Consider the following 15,520-nt stretch of genomic DNA (forward strand, 5'->3'; position numbering starts at 1 on the left):
TCTTGTAAAGTGAGCTCTAGTTTCCAGTCAGTATATTAGTTTGCATTGGAAATAATGGAATTAACACTGTTGGAAGACTTTGATAAAAGTAATCACAACAATTATGCTGGGTCAGATTAAGAAGCCACATCTGATAAGAGAACCCTCAATCTAATAAATTCAGACTAGATATAAGGAAGACATTCTTTACTGTGAGGGCAGTGAGGCACTGGAACAAGTTGCCTAACAAAGTGGTGGAAGTGGATGGAACACTTCATCCCTGGCAGTGTTAAAGGCAACACGGCCTAGTGTGAGGCATCGCTGCCCATGGCAGGGGGGTTGGAATCAGATGATTTTAAGGTCCTTTCAAACCCAAACCATTCTATGATTCTATGATATATCCAAGCTTCTTCTAAGGAAGATGTATATTTTCAGAAGAAAAATCCACAACAAATTCGTTCTCCTTAGCATAAAGGTACACAGTTTGTTATCCTGAGACACATAACCACCTCATGTATCAGAAATATGAGAGTTATGGGACTGAATATTACTATCCGTACACATTTGTCACCTTCAATTTTATATTAACATGTACCTAACAGGAAGATGTTACAACTTTCATACTAAAAACTGTACAGAGCCATCTAATAGATAAATTTTCTTTATAGGCAAATACATGTCAGGCTTAAATATCTTTATGAATAAGGGGGACATATTCAAACCACCACGAAGAGTAGTAACTAAAAGCAGATCCCATCTAGTGATTACCGCAAAGCCAACTGCTCAAGAGGTAATTAACACCTCTTAAACTACAGCCTTTCACAGATGACAATTATTACAGTTCAAAAGAGCTCTTATGTCAGTAAATGTTTATAGTCTTGCTTCGCTTGTACTATTTGCATTCCAGAAAAAATCAGAAATGGAAAGAAGAGATGACAGCAACATACTGGATACAAGATACTAGTTAGAAATTCATTATTTCTGCACTGGTAACAAGTTCTCAGTGAATCCTGCCACCTTCTAAAACAGAATTAGGTCAGATGACAAACTGTGGCCAGTATAAGATACAATCCTGACACAGCATCACAGTAAAGTAATAAGCCAAAAGAAAAATAACTAAGTCAAAATAACTCAGTCTGGTGGCCTTCATGCTGACCCTTTTGCAGTAATGTTAACAGAAAAACAAAATAAAGAGAGCTTTCTCTCTCGTCTTAACTTTGACCACCACCTTACCCATCAGGAAGTTATAAAATAACAAAGCACGTCCCACCAGATGACCTTCAGTGTATTACCAAATGAGGTAGTAGGTTTGTACATCCTTGCAGAATTCAAGCTGTAAGGTTCATTCCTTCCAAAAGTTTACTTTTAAAACACCAGAGAAATGAAAAGCTCCTCCTGTGAACTTATGCTTGTTTTCAGCATTTTTGACAGAGATTATAATTTTATGTTGTATCTTGTGTTACCTGGTGCTTTTGAAATCCCAGCTCCTAGAATCATGAGAAAATTGCAGCTTGTCCATTAAAAAACAAAACCAAATAAAACAAAGAAAAGACTCACTACAACACATCCCCCCCTCAAAAAAAAAAAAAAAAGGAAAAAAAAAAGAAAAGCTGAAAAACGTAGAATGAAAACCCTAGGAGATAAACGATGACCTAAAACTGACTCTTGGTTTTGCAGACACATTCTATATTCCTGCTTGGGGTCAAGATGTATTTGTTTCAAGAAAAATTTATAACTTCTTTCAATAGCTTTTAATTGGTTTCTGGTATAAATTGGAACATTTATTCCTATTCCTCAGCACTATATTATAGCCTTTATAAATGCATGATCAGCATTCTTGTGTAATTAAAGATGTAAAAGAAGTATGTTAATAATAAAAAAGTGCAACAACTGTAAACTCCCTCCCCTTCCTTCTGAAGAGCCTTCCTACTTCCAGTGCTCAGTCTGTCCACTTGCCCTGTTTGCAGATGCAGTGGTTTAGCAGAAGAAAATAAGCGAGACCTAGGATGCAAATGATAGATATACTCCCTCACCTACAGTAAAGCTTCTGTTGTATACATAGAAAGAAAGGTTAAAATAAAAAATAAGTTGGTCAAACACATAGAAGGAAGCACACTTGGTAAATTTACAGAGATCTCAGAGTTACAAAAGTGAGAATTCAATTATGACATGTCGTGATTCTACGCCATGACATTATGACATTATATGATTCTATAAGAGAAATATAGAAAAAGGGTATTCCGTTAATGATCACACATTCACACTGATACTTGCAAATGGGCCTCACTTCCTAATATGTACCCTGAATACTTGGAGGTAATACAATTTTTTACAAAGCTCAACACACCCATTTTAGTGCAAAAACCAAAATCCTGTATGAAAAATCAGATAAACTTCCTATTCTATGCCAGTGGCAGCTGAGCCCTAAAGTCTCTGCTTTTCTGATGCTGCCTTCCTGCTTTTCAGATCTCTTTGTTAGGAAAATGTTGTTTATGTTTCAGCACAATTAACCACAGAAAGCAATGTAGTCCAGAGATTACAAAGTTCCTAAGTCAACCTACTGACAGGCTCCAGTGGCAAAAAAAAAAAGGAGACTCACTATTCTGGTTTAGTTAAGCACAAAAGAGAATAAGGTAATTTGAGTTTAACACCAAATATTATCTCAAAAGTCTACTATAGCTACAGAGCATGACATACGATGTTGGCTTGCCTACAAAACTGTTGAACTAAATTTCAAACAATTTTACAAAGGCCAAACCAGATCACTATTTCTTGTTATTAGTTTGTTTTTGTAAGGAGCAAATACCGTTATGCTATTTAATTATAATTCCACAAATGAAGGCAAGAAGTTGTGTACAGGTTTGTGTGAACCAGCTTTCTGACAAAAGACTGTTTTTCTGACCTGGCCAATTGCTTGATTTAGGGCTGCCAAAATGAACAAAACCCACCAATGTCCAAAGTACTAGTCACCATTCTTTGACAGATCCCAATCAAATACTGGCTATAAACCGTCTTACATTTCTAAACCCCAAAGCCCTACACAATACATCAGAAGTTGCTTTGCCTTGAACTTCAGGGAATGACTAGGAGTACTGATCTTGCATTAGACAACTTTTTCTTCCCTTTGACTGCAAGAAAAATAAAGCAATCCCAGAGAAGAAATCTCTGACATGTAAAGGAGAAACTAGAAGTCCAGTTCATAATGTATTTTAAACCTATGTAAAAACATTTAAGGGCTATGGATCAGAAGTCTAAAACACCACTTGTCAATTCACTACTGAAATGATGAGCATTCAGAAAGATACCTTTACGGTATTAACTGCACACCACACACTCTTCAACTGAAGCTGTTAGATACCAGCTGATTTTCCACTGAGCAGAATTTTTACTAGCAGATAAAATAATTGTATATTCAATATACAGAGCTACGTGGCATTGCCAACCAGAGCTACTAAGAAGTAAAACAGAAGTGCTACTTACAGTTACTAGACGCTCCCGTATAGTTCAGCGTGTACTGATCTGCTACCAGCATCTTTTAAGTTTGCAATATACATGCCCCAACAGCTTCATACTCTCCGTCTCTGTAGCATCTCCAACTCAAAAATGGGAAAATACACCGATATGTTTAAACAGACACTTAGTCTAATGAAGAATGGTGCTTTAGTGGGAGAAAAGAAAAGCCGCCCCCATTCAACTGCCGGTAGACATAACAGAGGAAACACTACATGTTGACCACATAAATGACTGCTTTTTCTAATAAGCCAAGAAAAAATGAGAGAGATGGCTACACAGGAATTACAGCAGCATGTGCATAACAGTGCATTCTCTACTGAATTGATTTCATCTTGCAAGACATTGATGTATTTTCTGACTGACTCTGCTCAGGAGACAAGCTTTTGAAACAGTACTTTCAGCTCACAAGCCTTTAGATATCAATCACATCCAGATTTAATCAGCTCAACTTTGGACCAGAACAGCCCCTCGACCTGCAAATCAACTCCTAGAAATATATTTATGCTATTTTTTTTCTCCTAAGCTGCCTGCATAAACACAAAAAGACTTAAAAAATGTATGGCAAAGATCCACTCTTTGAAGACAAAATTCTTAAGGCTGCTAACCTCGACTCCCTGACGGTGCATTGCAGGAGTGGTAGAAATTGATTTAGTGAAAGGCTTCTATTAGTGAGAGCGCTGTTCTCATCGCAAAGTCCCTCCCCTCACTATAATCAATAATTTAAGCAAAGCCAAGAATCATGTCAGCCAAAATGACCAGGGTAACCTGACTGTCTTTTTCTTGCAGAGTATTAGTAAAATTAAATTAAAGTCTGAATGGGAATGTATTCCAATTTAAAAATTAATGTGGCCAATCTGAATTGTGCATTTTGGCTTTCATTTTGAGAAGGGCAGGAGGGATGGGTTCCTTTGTTCCTACCAAAAACTTCTCAGTTCAGGGAAGAGCCAAAAATCCACTTCTAAAAAGTAAAAGAAGCCATAACCTTAAGAGTATTTTATCCGTTACGTGCAAACAAAAATGCACTCTACAGACCTACAACTCCTACTTGAGTATTATGACAGTGCTATTATACTTTCAGTGCAGTGCAACTACCTCTGAGTAAACACTGAAGCATTCCATATTTAAATTTAGCACTGCAGAATCCCAATTCAGAAGCAAGTAAAACCAAAATAATAGGAAAAAGTTCAGTCGATATTAAATTATGTCACTGTTTAAGAAGAAAATGGTTCCATTAAGAAACAGTTTCATAAAGAGTTCTGAGACTGACTACTGCAAGGACTTTGCATGAAAATTATACTAGGCAATAAATTAGTCCAGTGTATCAAATGATGTACATATAAGATGATCAACATAACAAATCGCAGTTAAAATCAATCCCTGCAACACAACACGATATAAAAATGGATAGAAATCCCCCAGAGACCCTACAAGCAGGGAGCAGAAATATATGCTCCATATTTAGGGCTGTCCTCCTCCTCTTCCCCCAAAGATTTGTCACCACTCAAGTATCATGGATAAATCTACTATGCAAACCGAAGGACACGCACTGCTAGGCTTTAGAAATCCAGATCTCAGGCACTGCAAGAAACCCACTTAATGTCATTACCTTGAGCTCTGTGGCATCCTGATACTGGACATTTACAACCTAATGCTGAGTACCCAGGGGCTCTATACATCTCAAAATGAAGCAATTGAGCCTTAATGGCAAATGTATGTGCTTTCATGAGATTGCTTAAAAAAGGCTTCATGTCCCTTAAGGCAGGGACGATACATCCACTCTCAAGCAAGCACTGAGTTCAGAGCAAGGTCTCTGCAGTATGCCAAATCTCATCATACCAGACCTCTCCTGGCCCATGGAGGTGGCATGGTACTACCCCGAATCCACCCACTGTCTCTTGCTACAGCAGCAAGGAACCCAAGGCTGCCTGCAGCACCATCTAGTCCATGTCTTGGTGGTACATGCTGTGGGTTTCTGTGTGTTTAATGCCACAGCTTGCAGTAGCAGAGTTGTGACTCAAGGGACCCATGACCTCAATTCAGCCAATCACATGTTGTTAATTAAAGCAGAATTAAATTTCAATCATCTTAAGTTGATTTGTGTAAAAGTTAAGCATTTGAGGAACCAGCACATTAAGACTCTGGGGTCTAAAGAAGCTGCTAACCTAGGGAGAGTAAAAGAAGTGTCTGCAAGTGCAAATATACCAGGGCAGTTTCTTCCATTTGCTCCCCTCCCCCCCCCCAGTAACAAGCTCACCACTGCTTAGGGAACCTGATGCTAACTGCCCCAGCCCAGGCTTGGGGTTTCCACTCTGCAGAGGATTTAGCTGCAGAGAGGCGCAAATCACTTCTGAGAAGCAGACTCCCAAACCTGTACCAGCCACCCACACTGCCATACACCTAGGTGAATTGCTGCTACCCCAGCAGCTGTGAGATCCTCCGCAAGTTCAGGGGCACTGTAAAGACCAGAGGCTCATTCTGCTGAGCAGCAACACTGTTTCTGTACCACACCTTCCCCAGCAAAGATACAGGAGCATAGAAGATGACAAGCAAGGACTCAGTGAGGCTGCAAAGAGCTCCCACGTAGCAGAATATACCTGTTCCCAGCCTGCCTTAATGAACAGGGCCTGCAGATTAAGAGTCCTCCCAAAGGTAACACTGCTTTTTCCTTTCCTTCCCCAGAGATTTCTATGCCCATTTCAAAGTATCAGTCAGGTGGACTGAAGTTTGGCCCAAGTTCTATGCAGCATTCGGAAGTGCTGAGGCAGAGGTTTACTGGATCGATTTTGGTCATTATTATTACTTGTACATCTTTATGAAACAGGAACTTTTTGTTTTTAAGGGGGGCAGTTAGCTTGACATGAGTTGATGACGGGTTTTTTTCTGTGCAGCCTCCTGCCTTATCAGCCCTCTGAAAGACCTACCAGGACCCTGACTTTTCCCCATTACCTTCTCTCTTTTCCCTTATGCAGTTTGTTTTTCTTCCCTCTTTGCTTGGTCCTGCATCTGACTGGACCTAAACGGTTTCCATGGTCTCAGGAGAAACCTTTAAAAACATATAATGCTAGGTATAGAAGAGCTTTTTCAGTCAGACTCACGCAATCTCAGAGAGGACATGCAAGATCCGGAATGACACCCAGCCACCACTGAAAAACACAGAGCTTAAAAAGCTTCTGAAAGTAGTTTGTCAAGGTAAGTACCTGACACAATTAAGCTATTCACTATTTCTGAAACTTGACCTTTCCCTACAGATGTTCAGAGAAGCCTTCCATTTGCCTATAACACACAAGCACCCCTGCGTAAAAAGCACATCCTAGCATTTCTTAGCATTACCCATCAACGTGCTCCGCAGGCATAGTGATTTACTCTACAGCTTCCACCGAGGTCACAGTACGATGCTGGCATTCAGTTTCCTGTGTTGTCTCACAACCTCTATTCCCTATTGTCGCTTCTCACTTTCCAATAGCCAGGCCTGCAGGCATTTGTTTGCCCCACAACTATACATTTTACTGAGTTAAAAATACTTATTTTTAAAACACTCAAAATCATTGCACTGCACTTACACAAAGCAGCACTCCGATTTTGCCCAGATTAGGAATTACATACTCCACTGTGCTAGCAAGGAAAATGTACCTGAGAAGACAAGAACAAAGCAAGAGAGGAAGCATCAAGGGCAAAATAAGCTAGCTTATTAAACTCCTGACCAGTGGCCAGCAATCCAACTGGTTAACATCAAAATTAATGAAGCTATTTCAGTTAGGAAAGGGCCACATTTGACACTGTTTTAGCCCAAGCACCAAGCTAGACACAGCAACGCTCTGGTAGTCAAAGCACAGCCACTAGAAGGCAAGCATCTTTGAACTCAGAGCACCCAAGGACAGATGTCACACTGGGAAAAAGCTGTGTTGGGAAATATGACAAACCACCCTAGACCCTTTAGGCAGAATGTAGCAGAGATTAACCAAGGAGTGATTTTTAAGACAAAGCCAGACCCAGAAAAGGAACAAATTTAGTTTCTGCAGGGTAGATGCTGCAGGCTCTATGCAGCTGGTTAATTCATTTGTGAGTGTTACTTATGTGCATAACGCTTAGCCTCTAGTTGTTCCTCCAGAACACAAGTCCTCATTCTTACCTCCTGTCTGCTGCCTGTCTTGGACACCAGCAGGCATCTCAAGGGACACCAGGCAGGCTACTGAACCATGCCCTCCCTAAAAAATGAATGGCTCTGATGAAATAAAGAATTGCTCTTTATCTTTTTGGTAAAACAGTAAGTATGAAACTGCAAGTGTGACCATACAACATATGCTGGAAAGTTTAACTGCAGAGCTTGGGAGAGGATGCTAATCACAATTGTATAAAACATCTATCCTGCCATTCCTGATTGTGAATACATTAATTCACTTTTCACACCTATTTTTATTAACTATCCCGATTCAGAAGTGTGCTGCTCACTGCTCTTTCCTGTAGAAATCCTGGTTTCAAGTCAGAGCACTTATTCGAGGATCCAAGATATGGGTTTAGGTAGCTCCACTGCAAACCAAAGGGTGTGCAAAACCAACCTGACCATCCAAATGCAACAAGCGGTCTCCCTGTGGAAATTATAGCATCATGTACTTTCAAGTTCAATTCACTATCAAGTACAATTTATTTTGTGGCCTTCTACCAGTAGACTCTGAATGCTGACAGCAACTGTGAACATGGTGCAACCATGTGGCCTTTTAGGTTTTATTTTTTAAACTGGCTTACTTTTTCTTCCCTGAAGTCCTCTTATAGGGATAGCTAAAAGGAAGATACCCATGCAGTTAGTTATTCCATATACAGAATGTTACCTACACTGGGGATATACAGCAGCAGCCACCTTTCCTATTTCATAAGCAGTCAGTGAATGGTGGAGTCCAAGACTATACAACATGCACTGTTATTGATACACAGTTATCAGTAACATGCAGGATTAAAAAAACAGCTCAATATTAAAAGCTGACAGGCCATAAGATGCATAGCAGGTGTGAACCAGAGCCTCCTTTCCCCAAAATCTGAAAACTGGATGTTTACCTAGAACCTTACAATTATACAGGTGATAATACATTCTTTTTCTAATACTGTATGGTTCTGTCCACAGTGTAATTGAATGTATTTCTGCTAATGTGTATCTTTTTCCATAATCAGGAACACAGAAAACATGTTCTGCAGTAAATACCATACTTTTTATTTTGATGTCTGTAATGGATAGATACTGCAAAGGAAAAACTGCTTTCTTAAGAGGTCATCCATTTTAATTTTGTCAAAGCTGCTGGTTAAAATCAGAGGAGGATCTGACCATCAGTATAAATCTGAGTTATTTATGATTTGATGTAAGTTTTACTGTATTAGAGGGCTATTCTACCTAAACGACTTATTTCAGAATACCAGGCTCTATTTAAAAGAGTGACACTCCTGACCCTCAAGAGCCAGACTCACTGCTGCCATTTCTCTACTGTACTGAACTTGATTATTCGTACCCGGCTACTAAACTGCCCTCCTGGATTTGCTTGGAGACTAGTGGCAGGCAGGCATCTGGTATATGGTAGCTGCACGTAGTGGTGGTACACCCCAAAAAAGAGGAGACTTGTACTTTTGATTCCCCTTTGAATAACATTTTCAACAAGGGAGAAACAAGGCACTGGGTGAGCCAAAGGCTGAGGAACTGGGGAGCAGAGAAGGCTGCTGTCGCTGCACAGTCCCCCCACCGCTCTGAAGTGAGCAGGGAAGATGACTGTCCCAGAACAAGAAAACCTGCAGCTCTCTAACACCTAGAGTCCCACATCTCAGGGACCTTCCTAATTGTGGGTCTACCCCATGCTTTGGAAGGAGGGTGGTGGTGTTCAAATAAAGACAGAACAGGAAGCAAAAATGTTTAAGAAATGTGCCCGCGTTTTAGAGGTGTTCCTGTGAGCCTCATCTAAGTGGGAAAAAACCTCCCACAAACAGACAATGGCACTAGCATCACCCACATCCTCCCCTAGGTCTGGGATGTGCTTGGCTCCTGCTGTTCGCACCACAGAGATTCCTAAAATGTAGGTGAAACTGATGAATACACAGAGACGGAGAAAGAACAGGTAGGTGGTGTAATACCATACGATGTGTTTACATTGAAAGCTGGACTAAGAAAATTCTCTTGAGAGAGGAGGAGAAAGCATCCCCCATGATTTAAAGCCACCTGCAGTTTCAAAGACATATGGAGCTGGTGTTTGGTTACCTGCAAGACTCTCCAAATAAGAGATCAGCTGGATGGGTGCAGTAGATCCTGGAGAAGATGCAGTGCCTGAGGCCAAGAAAGGCAAGCTTGGTTGTCTGGGGAGGGTCCTGGGTGTCAGTCAGCTCCAGTGGCAAGCCCCTGCCTGCCTGTAGGAACTGCTGCCTGAAACCCATTAGGGCTTGACACATGCTAAGCATCTTGATAACATCCTATTTATCTGCTGTCTACAAGTCTTTTCTGCTTCTCAAATTCATTTTTGAAGCACTGATTCTCAAAAAAAAAAATTAGAAAGCTGCAAGTGCTCATAAAATTCTCTGCAAGTTGATGTCAATATAGTCCTTCTCAAGAAGCAGATACAGATAATTTCTTTGGAGGAGAAAGAAGCTTTCTCAAAACACAGTTCTTATACTGCATTGTGCTTGTGGTGCTTGGTGCTCCTGTTATTAATGGGCTCTATTATACTTGTTTAGACACATTACTGATCAGCAATATTAACATTAGCTGGTTTGTTTAATAACCAGTCATTTGTTTGGAATCTTTAAATTGGGTTGACCTCATTCAGAGAAAGTCAAGCCTCTTGAAAACACCTTTTCATTATACCACAAGTAAAAGTATCCTACCCTAAGGAGAGTTCAGGAGGATTTTGTCTAAACAATGAAGCATCCTCAGAGCAAATGTAAATTTTTCCAGGGCCTTGAATTACATACCTCCAAAACACTTCAAAACAAAACAAAAAACAGCCCCCACAAAACCACTTTCAGTTTTCCAGTATTTGAATAATGAATTCTATTAACAGGGAAGAGAAGGACAAAACAATTCAGAAGCCCTGACAGAAGTACACTGCTATTTTAAACAGTGTCCTCTCAGGAAAACAGTATTTCTATCATATTCCTATGCATCCCAAAGTGGAAAATATAATCTCTGGATTGAATATTAGTAATTTTCCACGTAACTGATGGAAACAGTTAATGGACTCTTTAATGGACTTCAAAAACACTCTTTAATGGACTGTCCTCAAAACCATTGTCTTTCCTCACCCCCGCTATCCAAGGAGTCATATGACTAAAACTGTCTACTTTCGCAGATTTTCATTCCAGGTATGTTTCTCCCTTTGGTCCCTAACATTTGTTATTGGAGGAAGGGTTGGAGAGCACTGAGTTGCGAAGACCCCATGGAATGTTCTCCTCCCATGCAGATGCAGTGGCAGTGAGGAGCCCTAACTGCGCTCAAAATCTTGGATCACTAGGATGGGTGCCACCAGGGCTCACTGCATAACTCCTTGAGTCAGGAGGGCTTCCCTTCAGCCATGCTGGAACACAAAGACAACAAGGAATGAAAGACTACACTAAGAAAACTGGAAAAATCTACCCACAGGAAAGCACCACATGCCTCTGGAACAGATGACACGAGCCCATTGGGGCAACATGTCCACTGAAGGGAAGTTTAAAACCGTATCAATCACAAGAGAGCCAAGATACCACCAGTCCTCGCTGAGATTTCTTCTTCTTGCCTATTCCTAAACATGGGGGCTCACATCTACTCTGTGGCTTCAGAGGGGCTAGATATGGCTCCCTGGGAATGTCTCAGGTTTTCAGACAACCACCACTAACAAACATACTGGATGTATTTTCTGCTTCTGGGAAACTACTTCCCTGTCACAAGCATGGCAGAAAGGTGCAAGTGGATTTCAGCAAGCAGCAAGTGCTACTCTATTTCCTTCAGCACCTCCAACTCCACCCACTGCTGTAGCACCGAATATTTTGGCAAGTGAGGTAACTGCTGTAGCTTGACCTAGCACAGTGAGAGGTGAATGCTTGCCAACTGGCACGACAGTAGCTCACGTAACTCTTGGGAAAGATATGGAAAAGGCACAGTTTATTACCATGCAAAACACTTAACTGCTCTTGATACTGCCTCAGAAAAGAAAGTTCAGTTCATTTACTCAACTTTTATTTCAACTCTTATTTTGTTGCCTTTCAAACATCCTTGGAGATATATGAACTTGCCTAGGGATGGCACACTATTAAAATCTAGAAAATTTGCCCCTAAATGAGTCAGTGTGGAGATACTTGTAAAAGTTACAAGTCATCCTGGCATCCACGGCAACTCTACATTTGACTTCTTGAGCTCACTTCTATCGTATCAATTGTATCTATCTTGAGCTCGCTTCTATCGTATCAATTCATTTTTTAAGGAAACTGGAAACAATGCAACATTTTTATCGGAGTGAAGGTAAATTCAAGGTAGTCAATAATCCTAAGACATGGATGTCTGCAAGTTGCAAAAGTTGGATGTTGGATGTTTTTAGAGTCCACGAATACTTACATAGGCATCTTAAAATCAGTGATCCAATCCAGTATAACAGGTCCTATGTCCTATTCCGTACTCTCTGACAGTGACCGCAGGGATAAGAAAGAAACCTCTCTACAACCTTGCTCTTGAAAGGCAATTCTGAGGTTTTCTAGGGCTGATTTGAAACTCTTTTCTTATAGAGACTGAACTTGGATATCTGGATGTCTTTTGTGTAACTACCTGTTTGTCATATACTGGTTGCTGGCATAGTAGAGATACTTTAAAAAAGCCCTTTATTCTGCCTTAGAAGAGAGGTGAACTCTAAGGGTTTTATGAATAGTTTTTAAATTTTTTTTTTGTTTAACAAGGAAACTCCCCATACTCAGCAGCTAAAGTTCCCCTTTATTTCCACAGTGGTTATTAAGCAAGCCAGTTTTCAGTAAATGCAAATTTTCTACCCGCAGCTTCTCATTGCCAAACCTGGGTCAAGTACAAATACAGAAGGATTCGACAAGCTCAGCATTAAGTTACCTAAATGCCTCCTGCTGATAGCTTCTCCAGAAAATGCTATCAATGATATCACATATATATCAAGTATCCCAAGAAACAGCATTAGCCCAAATATCAATTTTAGTAAACTGAAACCTTTTTCATTTGCATGTGAAGAGGTGACGTCATGAAAATTTTCCCTTTTAACAGCAAAGGTTTGTTACATATAAAAAAGAAGATCAGAAGATTCATTATATGTCACAGAGTGCTTCTGGCTGTGATTTTGAAGCTCCCTACACATTAAAATAAGTCACTAGTGTCATAATCACGCACGACTGACATGTTATGTGGATTTAGACCGTGGTAGCCTCCAAACAATATATAATTTGTGTGCTGTAATAACAAAACCACTTAAACCAAAAACAATGTATGACAAGCTTGTTTAGCCCCACACACCTTTATCACTTGCTTTATACTCAAGCCAGTACATAGAGTTCATTAACTGGAATAAATAAGATCTCTAGAGTTTTAAAAATAATACAGATGTGTTGTACATCAAAGCAGAGCTAGTGCAGCAGTCATCACTATTGCTCAAATAAATAATTAGCCCAGGCTTGCAAAATACAAACTGCCATGGTTTCAGCTTCTGAGTTACTGTATGGAAGTGTTGCACAAAAAAACCCAAAACAGAGAAATTAAATGACCCAAGGTTTGGGAGGCCTTCTTTAAAAATAAAAGAATTCCATCAAATGACTGGGGGTGAACGGGGAACACTCAGTGTTTTGTATTAGAAAAGTAAAAATCTTTGCTGAACATAAAAATCATTGTTCAGAAAAGTCTGTTGTGTGCAGGCAGCTGTCAGTAGTTCAGCACCTCCAGGTAACCATGTACTTCTCACAACATGCACCCACTGCTTAGTGAAGAACAATTATTTAAAAACTAGAAAAGGTGCAGTTAGCCTATTTGCAGGATCCTATCTGTAGCATTTGCTGGCACTTTTCCTAACGCAGTTTCCCCACCACTAAAGCACCACTAAATCACATCTTTCCTTCTAGCCACCAGCTGGGAAGAGTGAAGCAGCATGTTTCTAGACCAGTGGCTGTGAGCAGCCTTTACTTGCATACCTGTTTCATCAGGCGAGCTTGGTGAGGCACTGTCCTGGGACAGTGTAGTCCAGCTGGAGTCCTCATCACTTGGGGCCAGGTTTTGAATCCTATGGAGAGCACAATCTGTTTTGGCCCCTGTTTTTGGGTGGTCCTTCTTAGTCTCAGGGCTTGAAGACACTGCAGCAACTTGGCCATCCTCTGGGCTTGATGGCTTGTTTTGTTTACGGGGCAAGCCTTCCCCATTGACAATAATGGTAGATGCCTGGCTGTTGCTTTGTGCAGATTTATCTTCCATAGTAACAAAACTCTGCTCTAGCTCTCTAGCAGATGTCTCTAGATCTGCATAGTAATTCAGGAAGCTCTTGGTCCTCCTTGGCTGTGAGGGGAGTATTTCACAGCCAGAGGAATCCTGCGGGATCGGCTCTTTGCCTTCAAACTTCTCAGAAGTTACGTTTATGCCTGCAGTGGCAGGGAGGTTTTTGTTGGGATCTTGCTGTCCCTGCTCGGCGGCTTTCCTGAGCTGGTTTTCTCCATTCTTTACCAGCTTTATATTGGCAGAGCTGTTCCCCAGAAGGGGCTGCGCTGCTGGATCAGAAAGACCCATGGCTGTCTGAATGTTAGTCAGCGCATATTTTTTCCTGCACTTTGGAGGAGTGGTGTTCTTGGTCTCTGTGTGCCTAATCTCTGCATTCAGAAGTTCATTGTGAGAGGAGCGCAGGTTGAGCGTGTTGGGTGGGGTGGCAGGGCTGTTGCGGTTCACAACGTCCGTCGTGCTGCCGCTTGCCATAAACACTGCCAATGCGTCCACGCCAGAGTCAACTAGAAAAGCAAAAGAGACAGTCATGAAACAGACTAATTCATTGAACACACTACTTTGTTAAGGCTTCTGGTACAGGGATGCAGCGCTTTACATAACTGGTTTACATCAGGAAAATTACAACCACCTAAGTGGGTAAGACAATAGACAAAAGCTGAACTTATTAAATAAGGAAAAACAGAGGCAGGAGAAAGAAAAAAAATATAAAAACATTGGGACCATGAAGCTGAGAATAACCAGGAAGCTTGACACTATACAAGGCAGTTTCAGGGCAGTTTTTCCATGCCTCTGTTTCACGCGGGCTTGGGGACAGAAGAGGTGCCCTCTGCAAATGTCTGAGAGTCCAGAAATCATCCTTATCATAATTTCATTCTAGTATTTCATATCTACCTATGACGACAAGGAGAAGAACTCCTCAAGTGCTGAGCACTAGGAAGAAGTAAGAAATTTCTAAGAGACACAGGCAGATGCTGCTCCTTTTTCAGCAAGGGCAGAACTCAAGTACTATTAATTTTAAGCCTGACTGGCCAGTCAGCTGTTGTCTCTTAACACCTGCATTTTCTCTGCTCTTTGTCTGTCTTTCTCTCCCCTTCCCTGTGTTTTTTCTTTTATTTTGAGGTGGAAAGTAGAGAGTCAGAAGGTAAGCGATGCAAACAGTAGATTATTTCAAAAAGGTGCATTTCATTTCTGGAGGCGGGAGGAATCCCCTGGCAAAATATCCTGCTCTAATTCAATCAGCTTTAAAGAAAGGGCTACTCCAGAGATGAAGATGGGTCACTATTTCTACCGCTCACAAAGTTCAAGCTTAAGGACAAAGCGTACATCCCAGGGCATAGTACACGTATTCCACCGTTAAATAAAACCATTCATTTATCTGTTTGTAGGCAAGTTTTTGAATTTTGTTAGCCAGGGGTGCAGCTCACATTTTGAAAAAGTATTAAGTTTATTGAGGGAACAGATTTTTAGGCTATGAAAAATAATCAGACAATATATACTTTTTTTAAAAACTGTAATTTGTTCCTGTACTGTCTATTTCTGGTTCTCACTAATCTGCACAACTCCGTGAACTGCTCAATTTACATACTGCAATAG

General features: G+C 40.7%; 1 protein-coding gene across 10 annotated transcripts in view; it reads right to left on the reverse strand.

Annotated features, from left to right (window-relative positions):
* APBB2 (amyloid beta precursor protein binding family B member 2) overlaps positions 1-15,520 on the reverse strand; it is a 135,016-nt gene that overhangs the window by 86,562 nt on the left and 32,934 nt on the right. For all 10 annotated transcript variants that reach the window (XM_061379813.1, XM_061379819.1, XM_061379817.1 and 7 more), the window contains exon 3: positions 13,630-14,430. In XM_061379813.1, the coding sequence (XP_061235797.1) occupies positions 13,630-14,430 (801 nt within the window). The remainder of the gene's footprint in view (positions 1-13,629; positions 14,431-15,520) is intronic.

The sequence above is a fragment of the Neopsephotus bourkii genome, unplaced genomic scaffold, assembly GCF_033783945.1.
Source record: "Neopsephotus bourkii isolate Nb327-2 ecotype Australia unplaced genomic scaffold, CSIRO-AGI_Nbou_v1 NB_1780, whole genome shotgun sequence".
In the NCBI taxonomy this organism is placed as follows: Eukaryota; Metazoa; Chordata; class Aves; order Psittaciformes; family Psittacidae; genus Neopsephotus; species Neopsephotus bourkii.